Source organism: Physella acuta, unplaced genomic scaffold (assembly GCF_028476545.2).
Source record: "Physella acuta isolate Inbredline_101_S28 unplaced genomic scaffold, ASM2847654v3 ptg000547l, whole genome shotgun sequence".
In the NCBI taxonomy this organism is placed as follows: Eukaryota; Metazoa; Mollusca; class Gastropoda; family Physidae; genus Physella; species Physella acuta.
In genome coordinates, this window is record NW_026732066.1 from 1 (window position 1) to 14,055 (window position 14,055).

General features: G+C 33.7%; 1 protein-coding gene across 2 annotated transcripts in view; it reads left to right on the plus strand.

Annotated features, from left to right (window-relative positions):
• The first annotated feature begins 2,064 nt into the window (after positions 1-2,064).
• Positions 2,065-14,055, plus strand: part of LOC131946176 (DIS3-like exonuclease 2) — a 33,910-nt gene continuing 21,919 nt past the window's right edge. Inside the window, exons 1-9 of one of the 2 annotated variants that reach the window (XM_059306827.1) lie at positions 2,065-2,215; positions 6,973-7,254; positions 8,811-8,876; positions 9,281-9,334; positions 9,535-9,636; positions 10,599-10,764; positions 11,761-12,002; positions 12,952-13,099; positions 13,960-14,047. In XM_059306827.1, coding sequence (XP_059162810.1) covers positions 7,060-7,254; positions 8,811-8,876; positions 9,281-9,334; positions 9,535-9,636; positions 10,599-10,764; positions 11,761-12,002; positions 12,952-13,099; positions 13,960-14,047 — 1,061 coding nt within the window. In that variant the 5' untranslated portion in view covers positions 2,065-2,215; positions 6,973-7,059. Of the gene's footprint in view, positions 2,216-5,566; positions 5,751-6,972; positions 7,255-8,810; positions 8,877-9,280; positions 9,335-9,534; positions 9,637-10,598; positions 10,765-11,760; positions 12,003-12,951; positions 13,100-13,959; positions 14,048-14,055 lie in introns of those variants that run through there. The other variant, XM_059306828.1, reaches the window with a different exon arrangement.

The following is a 14,055-nucleotide window of genomic DNA, read 5'->3' on the forward strand; positions in this document are numbered from 1 at the left end:
ACAAAATTACCAATGTCTTTGGTCCTTCCTAATCTCCATCAATAAGGAAGTTGATAATGCGCGGTGAACCCACATCCAGACTGGGGGGGGACGGTGGGGGGGGGGGGGGGGGGGGGGGGGACTTTTAGTTAGGGGGAGGTACTGTCGAAGCAGTCACAGTAATGTTAAAGAACACATTTAGGTACCTTAGTCAATACAACTACGCCCAAGAGGCGAAGCTTATGGGGGTGAGGACCGTGTAGGGTGAATAAATGCAGTATATATATATATATATATATATATATATATATATATATATATATATATATATATATATATAATATATATATTATATATATGAACATATGTAGTCACACCATCAATTAATTATCTGAAAAGGTTTTTCTCAAAACTCTCCCCCCCCCCACACACATAAGTCCTTTAACCCAATGTGCAGGCGCTCATTGCCCAAGGAAATAACAATGTTTTCAATATATCTTGTTAACCCCCCCCTCTCCCCCACCACACACACACCTCTTCGCCTCACACACAAGCAATTATATTTAAATATAAATTATATATAAATATTTCTATACCGTGTCTATACCATTCATCGACGTTTAAAAGAATTTTAGTATCTAAATGTTTTTTTGTCCGCTTGATAAAAGATGAACGCATTTCCCATTTTTTATATAATAACAGGGGGCGTCCCCCCCCCCCCGTATAAAAACATGCCCCTGGGGGTCGTGCAGGCACAGCGGGTCGCCTTACCCCCGAGAAGATGAAAGACGGCATCATATTTACAGCTTGATGTCAATCAATGGACACTTTCTTGAGAGCTTCGTGCATTTTGCTGGCGCCCTCAGCTTTAAAGCTCTGGAGCTAACTTCAGATATGTCTGGTTTTGTCTGAAGCGGCTTTAAAAAAAATTCCATTGTAGAAATATTTTTTTTGTCCCCATGGAAAGTTTAGGGATAGTGCCCAACAACATTTTCACTGCATGTGGAGTATATGACAGGGGTCAGCAACATTTTCCCTATATGTGGAGTATAGGAAAGGGGTCAGCAACATTTTCCCCACTTGGGGAGTATATGACAGGGGTCATCATCATTTTCCCCCATGAGGAGTAAAGAACAAGGTTCAGTAACATCGTTCACACGTGGAGTATATAGAAAATTATATTTAAAAAATGATACATTATGACGTGGCTACAATTTCTTAGCTATAGGCCTCGGCCTACTACTTTTTTGGAAAAAAGAGAGAGAAATTATAAAATTCAATTTATAAAATTACTTCTTAAAATTGCTAGACGTTACACTTGCACAATTGTCACCCAAGTCCAAACCCCCTCCATCCCACCATGTGTGAAGTTCTTTATAGACCACATTTGTTTTAAATTTTAAATGTGTATCCTTTAAACTTTTTTAACGTAGAGTATGATAACTAATCAAGGGAAGCAATAACAAAAAATTAAACGATGGTTGCTTGGCGCGCGGTTGTCTGTGCTTATCATAAAAGAATACTTATTTGAACTTGACATTTAATCTGTAGATGGGTAAAATAAATCGTACTGATTTGTTTTCGTCATATATATATATATATATATATATATATATATATATATATATATATATATATATATATATATATATATATAGGCCTATATATATATATATATATAGGCCTATATATATATTATAATTATATATATATATATATATATATATATATATATATATATATATATAAAGGCCTGTATATATATATATATATGCCTATATATATATATATATAGGCCTATATATATATATATATATATATATATATATATATATATATATATATATATATATATATATATATATATATATATATATAGGCCTCTATAGTCTTATAATTATATATATTTGTACCACACTGTGTACATGCATTTTATAATTAAATTTTGCATATTAACTGGCAATATAAATTAGGCCTTGGCCTAACAAGTAAAGAGCAGCGAAAAATTGTTAAGGGAAATTACTCCCGATATTAAAGATGAATTAACTAATCTTTTTTAAAAAACCCATTGCACAAACTTATGTCACGAATCTATTTAGAATCTAGATCTAGATTTAGAATACAGTACTGAGTACGATAACATCCACACACCACTGAAGAAGATACTCATTAAAAAGCACAACAAAATCAACATATCCGGTTGATTTTTCAAATTTAGTGGGCCCTAAGTCTTTAAGTAAGTTTAAACTTTAAAAATAAAATTTTGTCTGGATGTGGATTTAGTCTACTCTAGACTCTAGACTGACTCACTTTTTTAAAAAGTTTTATTTAGGCCTAATCACAATCTATTTCTGATTTCACTCAGTCTATTTAGTTTAGATTTTAGATTCTTATTCTGAATTCTTATTTTTAAATTTTAAATCTTAATTCTAAGTCTAACTAACTATTCTCACTTATTATTCTGTAGTCTGTAGTGTAGAAAATCTAAGAAAATGTTTACGTTTAAGTCAAAATGAAGTAGCTCAACTAAGTTACCTAAGTAGTAAGTAGGGTGTTGGTAAATTGTGTGTTGTGAAATGGCAAGGTGGTAAATTATGAGAAGGGTGTGAAAACTGCCGGTCATGAGACATTTTTGTCTCACATCTTACCCCCCAAACGATACATACCCAGGGTGGTGGTATACCCCATTTATAATGAACTTTGATGCAGAATTCAAAGACCTTCTTTTGTATTGTTATAACTTCAGTTGCTAGATGTGCTGATGATTTTGCAACTTCGATCTGTTGGGCAGACTTTAAATACCACCTTGTTCAAAACTGCCCAATACACCACATTTAAATTTGTATCTGTTCTTTCTTTTGTGTGGAACACCAAAGCCATTGTTATTGAAGCCGCAGCCGCCGCAAACATGTTGAATGTTGTATTGTTGCTAAAAAAATTTGGAATATCATTTATTTTTTCATCGTATAGGTATCAATGTTGATAATTCTTTAAAATGTTATAATTAAAAAATAGGCCTGTAAATTACACTTTTTAAATTGTTTATTTATTTTTCTATGCTTTCTACCAGTACAAAAATACACTGAAAGAAAGCTGAATATTTCTCCAGCTGACAAGATTATGTGAACCCTCAATGATCCCAGTTTTTATGACCAGTTTTTATAGCCTCAGAAGGTGGTATTTTTATGGCACTAACAAAAAAAACTGAGCAGGCAACAGTGTTTTGAATTTTGAATACAGATATAGATTTAAAAAATACATTCCAAAATAATATTCTCTTTTACGAATTCAGTTGACTCACTTGACTGAGATGGGATTTCCTGCTGACAAAAAAATGTGAGCGTGCGATCATAGGAGCAACGATGTTAAGATATTTTAATATTTAAAAAAAATCTAAACTAGTTCAAAGAACAATACTCGTGATATATCTAGATCTACTTGTTTAGTTTATAACTTTTCTTCTTGTACATCTAGTGAAAAAACAAAAAAAAACAACACCAAAAGCATGAAATAAAAAAGTGTCTCGCTATTTACCAGTGATTCCTCAGCAATGTCTAGCATTTTCTCTTGCATTCTCGCAATTTACTGCCTTGCCATTTTGCGTTTCACGCCTTGCAATTTACCAACCCCTGTTTAAGTAGGCCAAAATATTAAAAGTAGGCTGTAGACAATGTAAGAGTGTAGAGTCTATTAAGAGTGTCAGTTTTGTTAGTTAAATATAAACTAGTTAAAGTTTAACAGAATTTAGGCTAACTATTTACTATTAGAGATCTAGATCTAAATAGAATCATAGTTTAACTTTAAATGTTAGCCTAAATTCAGCAAAACTTAAACCAAGCTCTTGTCTTAGACTTCTAAAAAAGAAAGCCTTAAATTAAAAAAAACAACTAGTTTTGTCAGACTGTTCTCACAGAAGTCTATTTCAAAGCCAAGACCTCATTCAGTACTCACAGTACTCTCAGACTACATACCATTGGAAGTACCTTTAGTATTATTAGTTAATATTAGGCCTAGTGCTTGAGTACTTTTGATCTAGTTCTCATTTTATATTTTTGTAGTGACGCCCTCTACTTTTAATCTATTTGTGTTTTTGGAGTGATATCATTGCAATCCTAATATTTTCTAATTACATCGACCACAATCTAAAATAGATACCAGGATTACTATTCAGTACTCTAAAACATAACTAATAAACTCTAATAAAAGTAGTAATAATACTAACGTTTACTATTACAAAACAATTAAATACATATTACTAGACTTTTTAAAAATAAATTATGTTTGGAATTACAAGATATTTCTTCTTGTGGTGAAGAAATGAAAGCAGTGTTTAATTTCCTTTAAGCTCTACTGATTGAAAATATTAAACACTTTTAGTTCTAACTCTTCATGTCAGAAAATCATGAAACCATTGGAGGTGTTTATGTAGACTACCATTGGTTTGAAAATAAATGCACTTTTTACTTTAGAATATTTGTAGAAATATAAGATAAGGAAATCTAAATTTTATCTTTTCTCAGTATTTTCCCGACCAATACTGCTTGAATTGTAATATTTTTTCATACTTTAAATCTACATTTGAAAATATTTTTGTCATCAGTTTTGTACAAATTTAGCCATCTATTATGGAAAGAAAACTTGATAATCATGAGCTGCAGGTTAAGGTTGATGAGGAAGTATCGTTGAAATATCCTGAGTCCAGGTTGTATCAACTTTGTGAGTTGGCGAGAAACTCAGAGCTAAGCATCACAAAACAAGCCCAAAGTAACGTCAAAGAAAGCACTGTAAACTCTACATCAAAAAATCGTGAACGAATTGCCACAAAATCAGCCCAAAGTAATGTAGAAGGTGGTACTGCTCCGTCTATAAACTTAGAACTAAACACCAAAAAACAAGCCCAAAGTAACGTAGAAGAAGGCACTGTAAACTCTCTCTCAAGAAACCTAGAACTTAAGACACCAAAACCAGCTCTATGTAGCTTAGAACCAGGTGCCATAAAGTTGATAAATTCCCCAAATGAAATGAAACTTGGCACCTCAAAATCAAGAAAGTTTTGCAAGCCAAAAACTGCTGCATCACCAACTTTGAAGCATTTACAGGATAAAAATTCAAAGGTAGATACTTTTTCCTGCAACAGTCTTCATTCCAATTGCACAGATATGGAGCAAGAACTGCATGAAAACTTTAATAAATTAGAAGCCAGAAATACCACAGATGGTAAACTGTCTCCTGAAAATAAAATCTGTACTGAAGAATTTGAACAGCAAAAAAATTGTAGGTGGTTAGAGGTTGATGAAGACATCTGGTTTAAAATAAATTCACCAGTTTTAAGACTGATGGGACAGATGGCCAAACCTTTGCTGAAGGAACAGATGGCCCAGCCAATGTTGATGGGACAGATGGCCCAGCCTGTGCTGAGGGGACAGATGGCCCAGCCAATGCTAAAGGGACAGATGGCCCAGCCAATGCTGATGGGACAGATGGCCGAACCTTTGCTAAGGGGACAGATGGCCCAGCCTGTGCTGAGGGGACAGATGGCCCAGCCAATGTTGAGGGGACAGATGGCCCAGCCAATGTTGAGGGGACAGATGGCCCAGCCTGTGCTGAAGGGACAGATGGCCCAACCAGCGTTGGAGGAACAAACAGTCCGGCCAACACTTATACAACAAGTGACCCAGCCATTATTGGGTGGACATACACCAGATCTGATGCAGAGGGAACAGATGGCACTACTTAAAGAGAATGAAGAAATTCCAGCCATCAGTGGGATGGTAATGCTATTTTGACCAGTGAATGCAGGTTTTATTCACATTAACCAACTGCTTTTACTAAACTAACATAACTGCTTTTATCAACATAAACTGTTTTTTGCAGCTTTATTACTAATTACTAACAAATTGAAGAAAAGTTATTATTTATTGCATGGTTTATCGTTAAGTATAATTTGAGTTTTGATTAAAAATTTTCAGCATATTCATTGCTGTGGACTTTTTTACTTTCGCGTATAAACGAAGTATAGAGAAAGTCTTGTAATCGTGCAAAAAAAAAAATCGAGATTTTTACAAATCTCGACGTTTTACACCTCACTGATACGGAAAAACATAATTTTGCAATCTTGTCCGTATGTCTGTGTGTCTGTCTGTGTGTCTGTCTGTCTGTGTGTAAACACGATAACTTGAGTACCGTTACAGCTAGGTTGATGAAATTTAAGTATTTTATCAAAATCGTAGATCCGTATCAACTTTTGAGCAATTTCCGATAACCGGAAGTGGTACTTTTCCTACTTTGAATTTTTCAAAAGCCTATAACTTGAGTACTATTTCAGATAGATAAATGAAATTTCACATGTAAGTAAAAGATCTAATTCTCTACCTTCTGTTAAATTTTGAGTAATTTCCGTTGACCGGAAGTAGTAATTTACGCTACTTCCGATTTCTCAAAAAACTAATGTAAATTTTAAAAGTACTAATAATATTGCTCACTATTATGCGCTTTTTTATTTGGCGTTCACTTGGTGTGCAATTAATTTGTCTACGAGATTTTATTCTATTTTTAAAACTTTAAGTATTTAAAATGGATTAAAAATCATGTCTATAGCCCGAGTTCCCATCCCCTGTTATTTTATATAAGAATATTCGAGACAGTTTAGGGGAGATCACTCCCGGTTTATTTTGTATAGCTTTATATAAAGACTATTATGCTGTTTGTAAATTAATAGTAAGAGCTATTTTCAATTTAGTTGTGAAAATACATTTTGTCTTGCATAAATTGTCTGTTAATTGTTAATTTTTATTAAAAATTTTAATATGCAAAATTTGTATGATTTTAAGCATTATTAGCCAAAAGTGAAATTAATCCTCAAAAAGGATGAAGATCAAATTACTATTAATAGTTAATATTTGAATTAATCATAAAAAAAAAGTCAGAACGATTTTTGTTTCGGTGAGTGTGTCTTTTTAAACAAGCCAAATTTTCTACTTCTTTTTTTTTCAGGCAGTTATGTTAGAGGTTAGAGGATAGACAAAACGTTTTTAAACTTTCTTCTCTCAAGAGTTGTGTTAGTTCAGTCTAGATAACAAAATGTCAGGCAACCAGAGGAGAAAGGCTCAAGCAGGACAGCAAGCTGCGGCTGCTGGTAATAAAGGTCAAGCCGGACAGCAACCTATGTCTGCTGGTACTAAAGGTCAAACAGGACAGCAACCTGTGTCTGCTAGTAGTAAAAGTCCAGCTCGTCCCCAGCAGAGAGCCAACCAAGTGTCTCGCGACAAGCAAAAAGTATGTTTTCATTGTGTTTCATCTTTTCCCTTTTGTGCCCCGGGCATTGTGTTTAGAAGAGACTTTCTATAAGCTTGTAGTCAGTTTTGAAATTATTTATGCTATACATTTTTGAAATATTTGATTTTAAAAATAACTTGATAATTGCAAAGTAAGAAACCAAGTAGAAGTTCTGTATTGTGCCAAAAACTGTGTTGTCATTGTGTTCATATGATGCCTTCTATAAAATATTAGTAAGTTTTTGTAACGATTTAAATTTATGCTTCAAATTTTTTAAAACATGTTGAAAATTGCAAAATAAGAAACAAATTAGAAGTTTTGTATCATGTCAAAAAATGTGTTGTCATTGTGTTTAGAAGAGGCTTAAACAAGCTACTGTACAGTACTGTACACATATTTTAATAATTTATATATCAAGCTAAAAAAAAACTTCAACAAAAGAATTAATCTTAAGCCCTGTGTTAAGTGAAAAATATATTACATTTTTTTTTGCAAAGTCTTCCTACATGTAAAATAAGCTAATACAAATAAAAAAAAATTATTGTTGAAAATTCCCTCTGGATATATTTTTAAAAAATCACTAAAAGGAATCTCATTATTGTTTCAATTTAATTGCCAGCAACTGTTTTAGATAACAGTTTAAAATATATATCTGGTTTTCAGTCTCCGATGAATGGCATTTTGTGTTATTTCCTTAGCCATTTCAGGACTGGCATTTATTATTGTGTGTTTTGAGCTTATGTCTAGTTAGTATTCTCTGTGTGATGTGTTGGGTGTGTAAGGTTTCCTATCCATGTTAGTGTGTTACAGATACACTCCTCCCTGTGTTGGTAGTTTGCTAGTGTGCTGCATTCCGTTCAATGTTGCATACCTGCTGTCCTTCATACTTGTATTAGGGGATAAATATAATAAGGTTTAAAAAATTTAACATGACTTTAAGCTCTGCTGGTGAAACTCTTTGTGTAAACTCGTACATTTATTTATACAAAAATTTTTGTTTTTTTCCAAAAATGAAATTTCAGTTTTTCAACAGACAATGGATAGTCTTCAAATTAAACATAGTTGTGGTCAAGTAAATGAGAACTCTCTTTTAAAAAAAAAACAACTAACCCCTTCTATTTTTTGCTTTATTTTACTAAAATAACCACAAAGTCATCTGAAATACAGGTCTTTGTGTTCTATGGTTTACAAGATAGTAAACCTATTTTTGAATGCATTTTTAAAAAAATTTCTTTAGTGGAGTAAAGTTAATAATTATTTTGGTATTTTAATATTATTTAGTTATCTCACATAGAGTTCCTATCTCTACTTTAATTATGTTAATTTTATATGGAAGGTGCACAGTGCTGTAGTACTATAATTTTGTTTGTATTTTGTAGTTCTTATTTTCATAGTAAATATTTAGTGTAATGTTTACATTGTTTATTTAAACCTTAGAGTATTAAAAGCATACTTAATTAGTGCAAATGATTTATTTAAAAGTAAATGTTACAATTTTTATTCTAGTTTGGATTAAAATTGTAATAAATCTGGCATGATCATTGTTTCCTTGACAGATATATGATTCATATTGGTCTGAGGAGGATGTTAAGAACGGTATTAAAAGAGGAGAGTTGATTGTAGTAAGTACACTTTAGATATTTTTTTAATTAGATAATTCTATTGTAGTAGGTTGTGGGCCTGGTCAAGGTTTTGTCTTAAGGGGGGGATCCATATTTTTCCTCCATTATGTGTTTGTGTATACCTAATTATTTTAAAAACAAAAAAGTGTGCTTTTATACAATTTTGAAATTGCAAACAAAGCCACAGTCACCGTAGCTGTGACTTAGCATGGATTAACTTACTTTGGGGGGGGGGGGGGGGGAAGGCTATTCCACTGATGAATGCTGGTAGGTATAATTTAAGCATACAGATTTTTAGAGATGTGTATCATAATAATTTCCTTTTACAATTTTGTAGATTTGTTGTATCAGCTGTACCTGCCTGCTTTGTGTTTAACCTGCTTTTTTATTTTTCTACCTTACAGGGTCCACTACGAATCAACCCAAAAAACTATGAGGATGCCTATGTTCCCATGCCTGTGAGTTATTTAACAGAGAAACTTACAAAATTTAGTCCCAAGCTGTGCTGCAATACTTTTTTGTGTGTAGTCTGTTGTGAAGCTTTCAAAAGGTCTCTCTCACTTATGTCATTAAAACCATCATTTGCTATGTGACTCCGGCAGCATTAAGTAGCTAGTTTAATGTTCACTGAGGTATTTTATTATTGTTTTTCCACTAGGATGGATCTGCTGACATATTTATAGGTGGGATGAAGGACCGCAATAGGGCTTTAAACCTCGACGAGGTGGTTGTACAAGTGTACCACTATGAAAAATGGCGGGTAAGTTTCTTACCTGCTAGTAGAAAGGACTACTTAAAACAACCTCAGACACTTTCATGGATGATTCACCCACCCCCACCCCATCTCCCACAGATATATTCACACATTGTTATAAAACGTCAGCCACTCTCCCCCCCCCTCCCATATTACATCATGCTCAAGCCTAGCTGCTTCCCACCCACATCAAATTTTTTATTTTGAAACCCCTATTTCTTGGTAAAATATAAAATGAGCAGGGTCAAAATTTGTTTTATATTTATTAATCTGTATAACAAATAATATTTTTTAAATTGGAAAGAATTTATGTAAAAAAAAATGGCTTTTCAAATGCTAAATACTGACTTCACACTCCCTCCCTCTCGACACATAGACACATACCGCTAAAGTCTAAACTTCTAACACCTCCCCCCCTACATCACATCATGAAAGTTCACCCCTCATCCTCTAAGACTGTGATGTCATTTGTGGTTATTAACACTTTAAAGTTAGTTCTCAATCAACAGGGTGTAATGTGCTACTTCATGTTTTGTGGAATATTCATGTGGTAATTTATCTAGGGTAATGGGGGGGGGGGGGGGGGAGGAAGGAGGATACTTCAGACTAGACTATTAGGTTACCGCCTTTCCCAAGTCTGGATGAAGGGGAGGCTTAGCGTAGGGCTAACAACCCTATCTTATAATGACAGCTTTGCTAAGGAAACAACTATAAGTTAGAACAAAATTTCAAATGGTTCTTTGATTATTTTTAAGTAAATACTTTTGTTACATACCTAAAGCAGGGTCTCTCATCAGGGATTGTTTCCAAAAAGTTAATTTCTTTTCAGTTTTTTTTGCTCTTAAAATACGTTTTTGAAAAATGACCTCTAAAAAGTAATTCGTCACTTGAGTGGGGTTTTCTAGTAGGTAGAGAATCGTTGGTGGAGCGAGTGTATTTGTCCAAAATAAATGTTTTGTCTACATCAGGTGTTTGTAGACGACTTTGAAAACTATGAGCGCAGTGTTGCTGAGGAGAGGTTAGTTGTGGAGGAGAGTGATGAGGATTCTGGACCAGATGCTATTGTGGAGAGTGATGGGGATGAAGGGAACAATTTGGCACTCGCACTTTCTGATAAATTGGATATATCTGAAGGTATATAAAAGTAGAAAACAGAATTTTTTTTTAGAAACACCCTGCTGTAGTGGGCACATGACTTACATTGGGACATACAAAGGCTTTGTGTTTCCTTGTTTAGAGTCACCCACTGTAATGGGTACCTCACTTACATTGGGACATACAAAGGTTTTGTGTTTCCTTGTTTAGAGTCACCCACTGTAATGGGTACCTGACTTAACATTGGGACATACAAAGGCTTTGTGTTTCCATGTTTAGAGTCACCCACTGTAATGGGTACCTCACTTAACATTGGGACATACAAAGGCTTTGTGTTTCCTTGTTTAGAGTCACCCACTGTAATGGGTACCTGACTTAACATTGGGACATACAAAGGCTTTGTGTTTCCATGTTTAGAGTCACCCACTGTAATGGGTACCTCACTTACATTGGGACCTACAAAGGCTTTGTGTTTCCATGTTTAGAGTCACCCACTGTAATGGGTACCTGACTTACATGGGTACATACAAAGGCTTTGTGTTTCCTTGCTTAGTGTCACCCACTGTAATGGGTACCTGACTTAACATTGGGACATACAAAGGCTTTGTGTTTCCTTGTTTAGAGTCACCCACTGTAATGGGTACCTGACTTACATCAGGCTGGTCGTTCTTATTCCCCTCCTACTTAGGGAGAAAAAAAGCTGAGGCAACTCTTAAACCAATCAACTCAACTATTCCACTTCCTCTTCACTTCAAGTCACATCATTCCATCATTCCACCATCTCAACTGATCTTTTCCAGGTCACTATAGGCCTGCTTTTATTCTCTTCTCTCGAGAAGTCTATTCTTATTCATTTTTATTGATGGTTTTCTGAAGGTATTTCAACATCTGCTCACAAACTGGGCATCATACTGGCCACAGCGACTGATAAACTTAACTTCATCTTTGCTGAACTTCACATATACTTGATTGGGTACTTTAATCTTTCCTCGTATCTATTCCAGATGTTGTCTCAAGCAGTTTTTATATCCACAGGTACTCCAGGGGCTGCTGGAAAATTTCAAGATAAGTCCCCGCAGCGCAGCAATAAAAACAAAGCTCAGACCACACCCAGCCAAGGCAGCAGCAAAGGGACTCCAATGAAGAAGATCTCTTCAGTGTCTGATATGAGACATAGCGGAAGTCCTCTCGCCAAAAATTTATTCGGGACTAACCCCAACGGCAGCGAAGCACCTGATTCTGAATTGGGCAACAGGTTTACTCAGCGCACTGGGCGGGTTTGTTTACAAAAAAATTTTCTATATTGAATTAAATTTAATATATGTTTTAAGGTAGGCAAACTGTTCAACCCTGCTGTTATAATCTTGTAGGTTTGCTTTAATGTTGAGGAGATTTAATATAAAGTTGACTTGAGTAGCCTATATCCAGAGTAGATTTAATAGGCTAATTTAATAAAGGATATTTAAAAAGCTTACTTACTAAATCTTTAAGAAAAAATCACTGATGTAGCATTTTATATTTGCTGTTCATAGTATTCATTACGTAGTATTTGCCTACTTGGTAACATATTTTATGATAAAAAACTCAGGAAGGAAATGATTACACACTGATACTTTTTTTTAAGGCAATGTGGATCTTTTTAACTTTAAGTTATGTACATATTGTGATGTGTTGTAATGTCAAGTTGTGTACATATTGTTGTGTTGTAATTTCAAGTTATATATATATTGTGATGTGTTGTAATGTCAAGTTGTGTACATATTGTTGTGTTGTAATGTCAAGTTGTGTACATATTATTGTGATTCCCCCCCAACTTCTGGCCGTGTACATATAAATGTGAAACCTTCTATTTTCAGGTTGTGTACATATTAATATGTTCTATTTTCAGGTTGTGTGCATATTACTGTATTCTATTTTCAGGTTGTGTACATATTACTGTATTCTATTTTGAGGTTGTGTACATATTACTGTATTCTATTTTCAGGTTGTGTACATATTACTGTATTCTATTTTCAGGTTGTGTACATATTACTGTATTCTATTTTGAGGTTGTGTACATATTACTGTATTCTATTTTCAGGTCGTGTACATATTACTGTGTTTGTACATTTTACTGTAATCAATTTTCAGGTCGTGTACATATTACTGTATTCTATTTTCAGGTTGTGTACATATTACTGTGTTCTATTTTCAGGTTGTTTACATATTACTGTGTTCCATTTTCAGGTTGTGTACATCTATGAGAAGAAGCACTCAAGGGCCGCCAGTGGACGCCTGAAGTTGATGCCAGACAAAAACAAAAACCTCGCCCTGTTCTCACCTACAGACAGCAGAATTCCCAGAATTCTCATTCCAATGTCAGAATGTCCCAAAGGTGAGGGCACAGCACTAAAGATTTTCTAAATTTTGTCCAATGTTTTATGTCCCAACAAGAAGTTAAGATAAGATATTGGTTTTCTATTTAAAATTAATTGCAATACTTACGTTGTTTGTTTAAGAAATGGGTTAGACAGTGTCAGCAGTTAACGGCTTTTTTAATTAGGAGCTAGATATATCATAAATAGTAATGTCTTTAGAGGTTTTGTAAAGCTTAAAAAGTGTATCATTATTAAGTAGTATGACAAGTTGGGGTGTAAGCTAATGCATATTCATTATTGATTACAAAAAAAATTATGTTCAACTATTGAAATAGCTGCACACATTTTTCTTATAGTTAAAATATTATAATTATGTTATATCCAAATTAAAGTAAAAAAATCTTCCTGGGAAACACTAAATAAATTTATGAAAAAAATGCAGGTTGATGAATGAAGTAATTAATTTTATTATTCCTATTAAAAATGAAAAATGTGTCAGATAAGTTGACAAAGCAGGTTGTTAAAAGTCATAGACAATGAAAACATGTATAGCATCACAAGTGTAACATAAACCTTCAAAAACAAAACAAAACTTTTTCTTTCTTGTTTCCGTTTGGTTTTTTTCAATATAACTTGTCTGGATATTATAACTTTAAAGCTCTTTTGAATTTCGTTCATAAAAGTGCCTCAGTGCAATTAGCTCTTGATCTTCTTTTTGAAATTTGCATGGAAGTTATTTTATCCAGATTTTAAAAATTACATTATGTAGCTTTTTAAAATTTTAATTTAACACACAATAAAATTAACATTTTTATTATTATTTAAATTTTTTTTTTTTTATTAAACTTTAGCTTTGTTTCTTCTTCATGTGATCCAGATTTTTACCAGCGCCCTGAAGATTTTTCTCAGACGTTATTTATAGCACGCATTCTTCAGTGGGATGAGACTTCAAAAATGCCAAAAGGGTGAGTGT